General features: G+C 44.0%; 1 protein-coding gene across 2 annotated transcripts in view; it reads right to left on the bottom strand.

Annotated features, from left to right (window-relative positions):
* The window catches only part of atp2a3 (ATPase sarcoplasmic/endoplasmic reticulum Ca2+ transporting 3), a 68,158-nt gene that overhangs the window by 5,844 nt on the left and 47,899 nt on the right, over nt 1-14,415 (bottom strand). For both annotated transcript variants that reach the window (XM_083779871.1, XM_083779872.1), the window contains exons 12-18: nt 13,241-13,357; nt 12,415-12,633; nt 11,950-12,285; nt 3,620-3,840; nt 3,270-3,472; nt 2,084-2,169; nt 675-808 (exon numbers count right to left, since the gene is read on the bottom strand). In XM_083779871.1, coding sequence (XP_083635997.1) covers nt 675-808; nt 2,084-2,169; nt 3,270-3,472; nt 3,620-3,840; nt 11,950-12,285; nt 12,415-12,633; nt 13,241-13,357 — 1,316 coding nt within the window. The remainder of the gene's footprint in view (nt 1-674; nt 809-2,083; nt 2,170-3,269; nt 3,473-3,619; nt 3,841-11,949; nt 12,286-12,414; nt 12,634-13,240; nt 13,358-14,415) is intronic.

Raw genomic sequence — 14,415 nt, 5'->3', positions numbered from 1 at the left:
AATGAGTTTTTCCCATACGCTCATCAAGTATCCAAATATTAACATATATACAATGTGCGAATTATTATGTTGTACTGTAACTGTATGCATTATAATAATGTATTGCATATAGTCAATGCAGCATTAAGTCTTGTCACAAATGAAGGATTCTGGCAGTTTGGGACTCCAGGAAATCTATTTGAAGCCCAAGAATTTAAAATAGAATAAATTCAGATCACCTAATGCTGGTAAAGATGGTCACCCAGTTCGTTGAACACACCGACATTAGCCCATATGCCAACTTGCCAAGGTCTGCTCATCTCACTTGACTAGTCCAGCAATCAAGTAGTTATGCACAGCCAGACGATCAAGGATATATGCCTACCTATTCTTTTTATATTTGTTGGGGCTTTTTGCCATTATTGATAGATATACAGTAGGTTGATAGGAAACGGGGAGAGAGATGGGGCAAAGACACGTAGCAAAGGTTGTCGGGATCGACCTCGAACCTGCTGGATTACCAGCCTAGGTGCCTGGACCGCTAGACTGATACCTTAAATGACATTTGCAAGTATGGGCTAAAATAATTTAGGGGGTGGGTCACGTGATACACCTAATCAGACAGTAATTACATTTTGTTGAGTTTATCACTATACCCCCCCTGACCTGAACACAGCCAGTAGAAGATGACTGACCTGTTGAGAGCGTTGAGCATTTCAATAGTGACCAGAACAGACAGGGCCATCGTTGTAGGGTAGCGGGATTCAAAGACATCACAGTCTATCCCCTGGAACATGGGATTCTCCTCAGTGCAATGCATGAAATGTCTCTGTAGAGAGAGTCAGACAATGTGTAAAAACAGACAATTTTAACACTGCACTTTACTATGTAGGGCACTGTTTGTCAACGTGGAGCCTGGGGAGTGGAGAATGCAGGGGTTCTGGAGTGGGTTCCAGGGGGTCTCCAGCTAATGATTGACAGTTGGGGAACAAACGGACCCTTACAATATGTCTGTACAATATGTCTGCAACTCCAAAGAGTGTACAAATGTACACATTGTACACTCATAAGAGTTAAATTAACACTAATGGCAAAGTGTGGGTTCTTGAAATTAAAAAGGTTGATCATCACTGATGCAGGGTTTGTTACTCAAGCTGTGTGTGTTTACGTTATTTTGTGTGTATGTCAGCATGCGTGTCAACAGGATATATGGATAGGACCTCTGTTGTTTGATGAAGCTCAGATCTGACAGTGTAGCAGCTGGGGAAATCTGGCCCTGTTCCCTCCCTGTCTGAAATTAAACCACAGGGGTATTGCTTCCCACCAACACACCATCTATTTTTGGAGAATGTTGGGATCGCCAAATAATCCAACGCGCGTCGTGGGAATACATGGCAAAATGTAATCCGTTCTACAGAAAAGACAATTATGCATAGAAGGGGCTGTACTGTAAATTTCTAATTGTGCTACTGTCATCTACTACAAATACTATTAACATTAAGTGACTGCAGTTTCTTCCATCGGTGAAATGTCCCTTTAAGCTGGAGTCTGATGAGTTGGGACGGGAGCACTTTATTTTACTGTTTATTTTGATAGGACAGTGCATATTAATGGACATTACATGTAAATGCAATGTGAATGTAAATACACCGGATTTAATACTAATAATAATAATAATAATAATAACTTGAATTTATATAGCGCCTTTCAAGAAACCCAAGGACGCTTTACAAAACAGAAAAACAAAACAAAGAAACTGAGTAAACAAATGTCTCTTCAGTGCAGACATGAAAGAGTCCAATGTAGGAGTCTGGCGAATCTCCAAGGGGAGAGCGCTTCAGAGGGCAGGGGCTGCCACATAGAAGTCTATATCGCCGAGGGTCCGCTTTTAGCAAAGATGCACATTTTCATCCGCAGTCCCCAAACAAAACACAAAACAAAACACACTACGAGACAATGCATAAAAACATACACACAAGAAACAAAGTACAAGGTATAAAGTGCATCTATATGGTTTAGCAGTGTTTTTAAAATGGGGCAACACAGAATTGTAACCAACTTGTGCAGTGTTACTTTCAAGTAACACAGGATACAGCCTACTCACCAGCTGATAGAAGGAGACTTTAGGGCCTTCATCATCGTACATGTACCACCACATAGCTGCACTCACTGTTCCAAGACCCACATATCCTGCAGGAGGAGTCGGTCACAGTCACATCACGCAATGACTCACCAATAAAACATTATTGTGCACAGTGGAACAACAGCATGATGATGAATGACAAACTTAATCTAAATTAGCATTAAATATACCTTTTTTATTATACAGTATGTATTGAATAGTTCTATATTCCCCTAGCATTCATTGCTAGTGTTTGTCAGTTACAGGGGTCTCCCCAGCTCTCCAAGTCAGGACACATTTTTTTTAAATAGAAGCGGATAAATTGTTTCTCTTTCCTGATTGGTTGAAATTGGTGACAACAACCTAGCATCATTCATACATTGGCGAATAGCACGATCTAACGTAATCAATGAAAAACAAAAAATGACGTACTTTTCGTCATTGGCAATGTGGATCGCAGAGCTTTTTGACGTATTTTCCCATCACTGACACAAGATGAGTTTTAATCAACAGAGCGAGAGCGGCGTGAGGAGTGGAGCGGGTTGATTTTGAATTGAGCGCTGTGCAGGTTTTAAAATGGGTCAAAACGGCTTCCGGAGCGAGAACTGTCCTCCGCTTCGAGCCGCTCAGTGCACACGTGTTTAGAACCTAAACTTGGATGTAGTGTGTGCAGAGTGCATTTAACAAAAGTATTAAAGTGTGCTGAAAAAATTGGAACATTCATCAATGCGTGATTCGTGTGGCGACCGACAGTGCCACCAACATGATCAAGGCATTTAACATCTTCCCTGACATTGGAGAAGAGGAGAAAGATGATGATGATGAAGTGGTGGCGGAGGAGGAACCTGCACTCTCGCAAAACGAAGTGGACGTGGTTACTAATAATGTTTAATCGCCGGTAAAACCTTTTAAACACATAAATGTTTATGCTCCGAAGTCCTTCAGGCAATAATGACGATGTGTTTAATAAGATAATTTCAGGAAAACAGCATTTTTTTTTTTTTTTTCATATATTTTTGCTGCTGAACGGGCGTATTTGAGCGGTGTGGGGGGGGGGTCAACACGAGCGGGACAAAAGCCGCAGAGAGCGAAGGGCGGATTTCTCGGCCGCTCAGTGCCGCTCACATGCTCTGGTATCAGCTAATCAGCACCATCGTGTTTACAGTACCTCCAATTGCCAGGTATCTGAAGAAGAGCCAGCCAGAGATTAGAGGTTCTTTGGGGTTACGGGGCGGCTTGTCCATAATGTCCAGATCTGGGGGGTTAAATCCCAAGGCAGTGGCGGGCAGTCCATCAGTAACCAGATTAACCCACAGCAACTGGACTGGAATCAAAGCCTCAGGGAGGCCCAGGATGGCGGTCAGAAAGATACTGCATACGGAGAAAATAGAAACATGTGTATACACTACAGGATGTATCTTTGAGAGTGAGAGAGAGTGAGAGTGAGAGAGCGTGCGTGCATGTGTGAGTGACTGAGTGAATGAGTGAGTGAGTGAGTGTGTGTGAGTGAGTCCTCACCAGACCACCTCTCCCACATTAGAGGAGATGAGATATCTGATGAACTGCTTCATGTTGTTATAGATGGCTCGGCCCTCCTCCACAGCAGCCACTATGGTGGAGAAGTTATCATCGGAGAGAACCATCTCAGAGGCCGACTTGGCCACCGCCGTGCCGGAGCCCATGGCAATGCCAATCTCTGCCTTCTTCAGGGCCGGCGCATCATTCACGCCATCTCCAGTCTGTGGGAAAGGAGCGCTTCATTAACCCTGGCATCTCTATTTTGGGAACCTAGCAGATCTAACTAGCCAAACAAACGTCTGTGCTCTGTAGGAGGCTAGCTGCAAATGGTAAATGGTGCATTTATACAGAGCTTTTATCCAAAGCTCTTTACATAGATTGTGATTTGCATTTACCCATTCACACACATTTATACACCGATGGCGGAGGAAACCATGCAAGGCACCAACCTGCATATTGGGAGCAATTAGGGGTTCAGAGTCTTGCTCAAGGACACTATTAAAATAACTCTGGGGGGGCCCGGGAGACCATATCGGCTGCTGCTCTACTATGACTGTAATCACAATTGACTGACATCACAAGCTGTCCACACAAAGTCAGAGATCCACATTGGAGCCACACCATTCCCATGTGTATTCCCGAGATTCACATGATTACAGTTTTCATTTACTCTCTACAGAGAAGGGCCATACAGTGTGTTAACTACATATCATAGATGAGAAGTGATGTTTCTGCAGACTCTAGCCTTGAGACTTGCTTGACAAAAGCCTCCTTTCCATGACAATTCTCAGGCCAAATGAGGCCATGGCGCAATTGTGTGTGAACAGTTATCATTAAATGATAACTGGTCCAGGTCCATTGCTAGTGGAAACACACATTTTGCGTTTCCACTAGCAATGGACCTGGAATCAGGAGTAGGATGTCCCCTTGAAAACCACAATGACATAAAGTCCTTTTAAGTGTTAGGACAAAATAAATGAGAATGAGGTCCAGTTGGTCAACATTCTGAATCTGAACACATTTTGGACTCACTGTCAAGGTTTTGGATAATATCAAGGGATATGACCGATGGAGCGCAAAAGAGTAGTACAATATACAAATCAGAAATGAGTTGCTTGCTTTGCCGAGTGCCAATCCACATCTGTATAATTTTCCAAGGGTTGTTTTGGAGGGGTGCAGCCCCGCCTTTGTGTGTACTACCGGTAAATTGAGATGATTTGATTGGCTGAACACGGAATGTGATGCATGATGTAAGATGATGTATGACAATAAGAGCGCCCCTCACTTCACACGTGTGTGATTTCTATCTTAGTTGTATTGCTGCTAGTACCCCTAACCTACTTTTTAATGAGCCTTTAGAATTGTGTTTATTTCTTTCAGATATATTTTATACATGAATATAACCATTTTATAACCATACCAGATGAAATGGGAGTTAAATTCTGCAATTTGTAAAAATTACATAATATGACTCCTAACGTTGTTGAAGCGGGAAAATGTCCATGGGACCCATCTAAAAGACACAGCCAAACAGAGCCAACAATTTGCACAGTTATTAACGGTGTTCAGAAGTGCTTGCAATGTGTTCAGAAGTGCTTACAATATTTAACCTTTAAGGGCTAGTAAAGTTTGAAATGTAGTCTGTAAATATGCTTTGCAAGGTCTCATATTGGGTCCAGACAGGATTAGGCTAAGCCACTCTTGGGTGCATCTCCAATAGCGGGGCCCGCCGCTGCTTTGTGCTGTGGTGAATGATGTGTCAAGAGTTTATGGCAGACAACGTTGTTTGTCTCCCTTTCTTTGCTTTTCCACTCTGCGTCAAGATACCGTAGGGAAGCGGCGACACAGACTAGCGCCCCGTGCACCCATTCACACCTCTCCTCTAGAGTTGTGACATTCACAAAGGATTAATTCGAAATGATTCGGTCATTAGTGTCAGCGGGAACAAATTCATTCACTTCCTGGTGACGCAAGGTTCAGTCAGACTATAGCAAAAAGCAACGAGAGGCTAAAGAGAGATGTTCCTCTTTTGGCGTTGGACTAAACTACATGAGGAGTCACTCTCCCTGTGGACTAAACTACATGAGGAGTCACTCTCCCTGTACCCTTTCTAAACAACATGAGGAGTCACTCTCCCTGTACCCTTTCTAAACAACATGAGGAGTCACTCTCCCTGTACTAAACAACATGAGGAGTCACTCTCCCTGTACTAAACAACATGAGGAGTCACTCTCCCTGTACTAAACGACATGAGGAGTCACTCTCCCTGTACTAAACTACATGAGGAGTCACTCTCCCTGTACTAAACTACATGAGGAGTCACTCTCCCTGTGGACTAAACTACATGAGGAGTACCTCTCCCTGTACTAAACTACATGAGTACCACCTCTCCCTGTACTAAACTACATGAGGAGTCACTCTCCCTGTACTAAACTACATGAGGAGTCACTCTCCCTGTACTAAACTACATGAGGAGTACCTCTCCCTGTACTAAACTACATGAGGAGTCACTCTCCCTGTGGACTAAACTACATGAGGAGTCACTCTCCCTGTACTAAACTACATGAGGAGTACCTCTCCCTGTACTAAACTACATGAGGAGTCACTCTCCCTGTGGACTAAACTACATGAGGAGTCACTCTCCCTGTACTAAACTACATGAGGAGTACCTCTCCCTGTACTAAACTACATGAGGAGTCACTCTCCCTGTGGACTAAACTACATGAGGAGTCACTCTCCCTGTACTAAACTACATGAGGAGTCACTCTCCCTGTACTAAACTACATGAGGAGTACCTCTCCCTGTACTAAACTACATGAGGAGTCACTCTCCCTGTACTAAACTACATGAGGAGTACCTCTCCCTGTACTAAACTACATGAGGAGTCACTCTCCCTGTGGACTAAACTACATGAGGAGTCACTCTCCCTGTACTAAACTACATGAGGAGTACCTCTCCCTGTACTAAACTACATGAGGAGTACCTCTCCCTGTACTAAACTACATGAGGAGTCACTCTCCCTGTGGACTAAACTACATGAGGAGTCACTCTCCCTGTACTAAACTACATGAGGAGTCACTCTCCCTGTACTAAACTACATGAGGAGTCACTCTCCCTGTACTAAACTACATGAGGAGTCACTCTCCCTGTGGACTAAACTACATGAGGAGTCACTCTCCCTGTACTAAACTACATGAGGAGTACCTCTCCCTGTACTAAACTACATGAGGAGTCACTCTCCCTGTGGACTAAACTACATGAGGAGTCACTCTCCCTGTACTAAACTACATGAGGAGTACCTCTCCCTGTACTAAACTACATGAGGAGTCACTCTCCCTGTGGACTAAACTACATGAGGAGTCACTCTCCCTGTACTAAACTACATGAGGAGTCACTCTCCCTGTACTAAACTACATGAGGAGTACCTCTCCCTGTACTAAACTACATGAGGAGTCACTCTCCCTGTACTAAACTACATGAGGAGTTACTCTCCCTGTGGACTAAACTACATGAGGAGTCACTCTCCCTGTACTAAACTACATGAGGAGTCACTCTCCCTGTACTAAACTACATGAGGAGTACCTCTCCCTGTACTAAACTACATGAGGAGTCACTCTCCCTGTGGACTAAACTACATGAGGAGTCACTCTCCCTGTACTAAACTACATGAGGAGTCACTCTCCCTGTACTAAACTACATGAGGAGTTACTCTCCCTGTGGACTAAACTACATGAGGAGTCACTCTCCCTGTACTAAACTACATGAGGAGTCACTCTCCCTGTACTAAACTACATGAGGAGTACCTCTCCCTGTACTAAACTACATGAGGAGTCACTCTCCCTGTGGACTAAACTACATGAGGAGTCACTCTCCCTGTACTAAACTACATGAGGAGTCACTCTCCCTGTACTAAACTACATGAGGAGTCACTCTCCCTGTACTAAACTACATTAGGAGTCACTCTCCCTGTACCAAACTGCATGAGGAGTCACTCTCCCTGTACTAAACTACATTAGGAGTCACTCTCCCTGTACCAAACTGCATGAGGAGTCACTCTCCCTGTACCCTTTCTGGACTAAACTACATGAGGAGTCACTCTCCCTGTACTAAACGACATGAGGAGTCACTCTCCCTGTACTAAACTACATGAGGAGTCACTCTCCCTGTACTAAACTACATGAGGAGTCACTCTCCCTGTGGACTAAACTACATGAGGAGTACCTCTCCCTGTACTAAACTACATGAGTACCACCTCTCCCTGTACTAAACTACATGAGGAGTCACTCTCCCTGTACTAAACTACATGAGGAGTCACTCTCCCTGTACTAAACTACATGAGGAGTACCTCTCCCTGTACTAAACTACATGAGGAGTCACTCTCCCTGTGGACTAAACTACATGAGGAGTCACTCTCCCTGTACTAAACTACATGAGGAGTACCTCTCCCTGTACTAAACTACATGAGGAGTCACTCTCCCTGTGGACTAAACTACATGAGGAGTCACTCTCCCTGTACTAAACTACATGAGGAGTACCTCTCCCTGTACTAAACTACATGAGGAGTCACTCTCCCTGTGGACTAAACTACATGAGGAGTCACTCTCCCTGTACTAAACTACATGATGAGTCACTCTCCCTGTACTAAACTACATGAGGAGTACCTCTCCCTGTACTAAACTACATGAGGAGTCACTCTCCCTGTACTAAACTACATGAGGAGTTACTCTCCCTGTGGACTAAACTACATGAGGAGTCACTCTCCCTGTACTAAACTACATGAGGAGTCACTCTCCCTGTACTAAACTACATGAGGAGTACCTCTCCCTGTACTAAACTACATGAGGAGTCACTCTCCCTGTGGACTAAACTACATGAGGAGTCACTCTCCCTGTACTAAACTACATGAGGAGTCACTCTCCCTGTACTAAACTACATGAGGAGTCACTCTCCCTGTACTAAACTACATGAGGAGTCACTCTCCCTGTGGACTAAACTACATGAGGAGTCACTCTCCCTGTACTAAACTACATGAGGAGTACCTCTCCCTGTACTAAACTACATGAGGAGTCACTCTCCCTGTGGACTAAACTACATGAGGAGTCACTCTCCCTGTACTAAACTACATGAGGAGTACCTCTCCCTGTACTAAACTACATGAGGAGTCACTCTCCCTGTGGACTAAACTACATGAGGAGTCACTCTCCCTGTACTAAACTACATGAGGAGTCACTCTCCCTGTACTAAACTACATGAGGAGTACCTCTCCCTGTACTAAACTACATGAGGAGTCACTCTCCCTGTACTAAACTACATGAGGAGTTACTCTCCCTGTGGACTAAACTACATGAGGAGTCACTCTCCCTGTACTAAACTACATGAGGAGTCACTCTCCCTGTACTAAACTACATGAGGAGTACCTCTCCCTGTACTAAACTACATGAGGAGTCACTCTCCCTGTGGACTAAACTACATGAGGAGTCACTCTCCCTGTACTAAACTACATGAGGAGTCACTCTCCCTGTACTAAACTACATGAGGAGTTACTCTCCCTGTGGACTAAACTACATGAGGAGTCACTCTCCCTGTACTAAACTACATGAGGAGTCACTCTCCCTGTACTAAACTACATGAGGAGTACCTCTCCCTGTACTAAACTACATGAGGAGTCACTCTCCCTGTGGACTAAACTACATGAGGAGTCACTCTCCCTGTACTAAACTACATGAGGAGTCACTCTCCCTGTACTAAACTACATGAGGAGTCACTCTCCCTGTACTAAACTACATTAGGAGTCACTCTCCCTGTACCAAACTGCATGAGGAGTCACTCTCCCTGTACTAAACTACATTAGGAGTCACTCTCCCTGTACCAAACTGCATGAGGAGTCACTCTCCCTGTGGACTAAACTACATGAGGAGTCACTCTCCCTGTACTAAACTACATGAGGAGTACCTCTCCCTGTACTAAACTACATGAGGAGTCACTCTCCCTGTGGACTAAACTACATGAGGAGTCACTCTCCCTGTACTAAACTACATGAGGAGTACCTCTCCCTGTACTAAACTACATGAGGAGTCACTCTCCCTGTGGACTAAACTACATGAGGAGTCACTCTCCCTGTACTAAACTACATGATGAGTCACTCTCCCTGTACTAAACTACATGAGGAGTACCTCTCCCTGTACTAAACTACATGAGGAGTCACTCTCCCTGTACTAAACTACATGAGGAGTTACTCTCCCTGTGGACTAAACTACATGAGGAGTCACTCTCCCTGTACTAAACTACATGAGGAGTCACTCTCCCTGTACTAAACTACATGAGGAGTACCTCTCCCTGTACTAAACTACATGAGGAGTCACTCTCCCTGTGGACTAAACTACATGAGGAGTCACTCTCCCTGTACTAAACTACATGAGGAGTCACTCTCCCTGTACTAAACTACATGAGGAGTCACTCTCCCTGTACTAAACTACATGAGGAGTCACTCTCCCTGTGGACTAAACTACATGAGGAGTCACTCTCCCTGTACTAAACTACATGAGGAGTACCTCTCCCTGTACTAAACTACATGAGGAGTCACTCTCCCTGTGGACTAAACTACATGAGGAGTCACTCTCCCTGTACTAAACTACATGAGGAGTACCTCTCCCTGTACTAAACTACATGAGGAGTCACTCTCCCTGTGGACTAAACTACATGAGGAGTCACTCTCCCTGTACTAAACTACATGAGGAGTCACTCTCCCTGTACTAAACTACATGAGGAGTACCTCTCCCTGTACTAAACTACATGAGGAGTCACTCTCCCTGTACTAAACTACATGAGGAGTTACTCTCCCTGTGGACTAAACTACATGAGGAGTCACTCTCCCTGTACTAAACTACATGAGGAGTCACTCTCCCTGTACTAAACTACATGAGGAGTACCTCTCCCTGTACTAAACTACATGAGGAGTCACTCTCCCTGTGGACTAAACTACATGAGGAGTCACTCTCCCTGTACTAAACTACATGAGGAGTCACTCTCCCTGTACTAAACTACATGAGGAGTTACTCTCCCTGTGGACTAAACTACATGAGGAGTCACTCTCCCTGTACTAAACTACATGAGGAGTCACTCTCCCTGTACTAAACTACATGAGGAGTACCTCTCCCTGTACTAAACTACATGAGGAGTCACTCTCCCTGTGGACTAAACTACATGAGGAGTCACTCTCCCTGTACTAAACTACATGAGGAGTCACTCTCCCTGTACTAAACTACATGAGGAGTCACTCTCCCTGTACTAAACTACATTAGGAGTCACTCTCCCTGTACCAAACTGCATGAGGAGTCACTCTCCCTGTACTAAACTACATTAGGAGTCACTCTCCCTGTACCAAACTGCATGAGGAGTCACTCTCCCTGTACCCTTTCTGGACTAAACTACATGAGGAGTCACTCTCCCTGTACCCTTTCTTGACAACTTTTTCTTTCAGTTGGTCACTAGATCTCATGTATTTTTAATTCTTAGTTGTGTTTGTTAACCCTAACCCAAAAGACACCCATGATTAATTACGAGACTAAATGCAACCCCTTTGCTCTACTTTGTAACCAGATTATGAACCATCAAACTAGCTAACCTGGATTTGGACATGCCCAAAATGTGCTCAAGCTATATGCAATCTTGCACTATCAATCATTTAAACATGGCTCCAAGTCTATTTATTTGATTTTATCTTTATTGTCATCTCTACTCTTACCCGTACCTATCCTGAGTTGCATGCTTACTGCTGTTGCTGCTGCTGCTATGACACCTGAATTTCCCCACTGGGATCAATAAAGGTTCATCTTAGATGGCAGCTCTGACAGTAGTGCCTGAGGAAGCAACCCTTTGAGAGACCTGACAGAAGTGGCTCACTGGCTTCTGCTAATTCATACTTCTTCCTACACCACCCACAGAGATGAGAGAAGCACTTTCTTTTGCACAGAAATACTGTTAATATAATACTGTGCATATATATTTAATATGCTTTTTGAGGATGAGAGAATCTAAGGTGAGAGCAAGTTTGAAGTGAGAGAGAGAGAGAGAGAGAGACACCCAAGTTATACCAGCAGCAAACTCTTAAAGACTAGCAACTCCTTGCAACCAAACGGTTGCGAGTAGATGCATGGGCAACCCATTGGTGTGGTTTGGGCCATTGAATTGAACTAGTTGAATCACTTGGGTCGACGTGCAACAGGACATATCATACCGCGGGGCGAACGCTAAAACCGCCTCGTCCCGTCTCGACCCTTTGGTGAGGTTTGGGCTTTAGGAACATTCTGCACTGCACTACTACTGCTCACCATGGCAGTGATCTCGTCCATGGACTGCAGGTAACCCACAATCTTGGACTTGTGAGCTGGCTCCACGCGTGCGAAGCAGCGCGCACGTTTGACGGCATCCCTCTGGGCCTCTGGCAGAAGGTCGTCGAACTCGCGGCCCGTGAAGGCCTTTCCTGTCACATCCTCGTCCTCGGCGAAGATGCCGATGCGCCGGCAAATCGCCACAGCGGTGCCCTTGTTGTCTCCCGTGATCATGATGACACGAATGCCTGCCTCGCTGCACAGTTTCAGGGAGCCAATTACTTCCTTCCTGGGAGGATCTAGCATTCCAACACAGCCCACGAATGTTAGAGACATCTACATGGAAATAAGAGCAGATGGAAAGAAAACAAATCAAGCAAACTTGCCATTACATTCCTTTAAAATTATTATACAAATCATGCTAAACAAGTTTAGTTTATCCCATGGAGTTCTGCAGGATTCTACCTCATACTCTATGAACTTGTTGGCATTCTCCAGGTCCATGACCTCTTGGCGTGGTGGCGTGTCACGTGTGGCCAGGCCCAGGCAGCGCAGTGTGTCCCTGCCTGTCCCCCATTCCCTGATTTTGGCCAGCAACTGCTCCCGTAAGGCAGCAGTCATGTTCACCTTCCCTGAACCCACGCGCAGGTACTGGCACCTCTCAATCACACTCTCTGGCGCACCCTAGAGAGAGATGGATCAAATGGAGCTGATGATGACAATAGTTTGACAAAGAAAAATACTAAGTACAGTATGTTAGCATGTATGTGTGTTGGTTGCAACATTTGATATTTTCCATTGCAGTGTTTTTATACAACGTCGCTATCGGGAGGAAACCACCTAACTCCATTTGAGGTTTTTGATTATTATATAAAAAAAAAATCATGAATCAATGCTGTTGAACACTCTTTAGATCTGTGTGTTGGTTAGAAAAATATTGAACCAATGAAAAGTAATAAAATGCGATCCGGACAAAACCTTTTAACTCCATTGGACCTACAAACTGTCAGCTAAAGCGGCTAACTCCACCACCACCTCTCCCCCTCTCATGCATGTCATTGACAATATATAAAGTCACAACACCACCTTTGATGAGGCAGTATTGCATCGTTTAAAATATAAGATTTTCTTCATTTCCTGAAAAATGAATAATTTTAATTTCATGAAAAATGTACATTTTGGAATTAGGTGGTCAATCTTTCTATACTTGGTACAGTATATCGTGTGAAGCACAGCATAACCTGTGTATTGGATATAATCATGTTTTGACTGGAATTAAATACATTTCTACCTTGACAAACATCTTGCTCTGGGAGCCAGCCTTGGTGGGTGTGCAGTAGACGGACATGGACTTGCGGTCACGAGAGAACTCCAGAGTGAACTCCTTGTTCATCAACTGCTTGATCATCTGATGGATGGGAGGGAGAAAAGAGAAGGAATTATACACATAAGAGATAAAAGAACAGTGAAAAGAAATGCTAGTGCGAGTCCTCCAGCTATGTAGCTATTTTTGTGAGCAGCTTTCAGGCTAGTGGCAGGTGACTTAGAGGTTTGGCTGAGTTGTTGACAGCCTGAAAGATGGTGTTTTAGATCAGACACCGTCTGGTGTCTATTAAACAGAACACACTCTGTGCCAGACAACCAACCGTGCACAACACCTTGCATATAATGTGGACCTGGCACATGAAAGTCATAGGAGAGAACTCCTGTCAAGTTAAAGCTTTATATTCTGATTATTATTCATTGCTACAGAGTCTGTACAGACTAGTGTGTTCTGTAACAGGGGTCTCCCCAGCTCTTTAACTAAGTGCCCACAAGTAAGCTCAACGCACTGCTCGTGCAACAGGACTGTTGTTATGTGGAAAAATTGAAGATACAATCAAATTTGCCCAGTTCTTGCCTCACTGCACTGGCTACCCGTGGCGTTCAAAATGTATTTAAAATGTGTTTGTTTTTAAATCACTGGGCGGCTGCAAGGGCTCGACTTTAGTGGAATAAACTACCACTGGAAACCAGACAGGCTAATTCAGTTTCCAAAATCATTTAAAAACTCATCTTTATATAATGGCTTTTAACTAGAGTTAAAAGACTCTAAAAGACAGTTAGTTTTTGCTTTCACTCTCAAATTTCTTTTATCATGCCTTTTATGTTCATATTTATTTTATTGAATTGCTCTCATATTTCTTGTTTGCTTATGTTCGTGAAGCACTTATATAAACCTGTTTTTGATATTATGAAAACAGCTGCGACCACGTTAAAACATTTTTGGACAAAATTTGTCCCCATAAAAAAATAAATTATAGGACTAAATAGAATCACATATTTGTGTACGGTATCAATGTCTTATTAAACCAGTAGGGGTCCCTCTACCTCTGAGCTAGACCCATGGTGGCACTAGCTAGAATGCTAACATATCTCTCTGCCAGTGCCAGAACAGATGGTTGTGACGTACTCACACCGTGCCAG

The sequence above is a fragment of the Protomyctophum parallelum genome (genome assembly GCF_964188405.1).
Source record: "Protomyctophum parallelum genome assembly, chromosome: 1".
Taxonomy (NCBI): Eukaryota; Metazoa; Chordata; class Actinopteri; order Myctophiformes; family Myctophidae; genus Protomyctophum; species Protomyctophum parallelum.
This window is presented reverse-complemented; position numbering and strand designations above follow the sequence as displayed.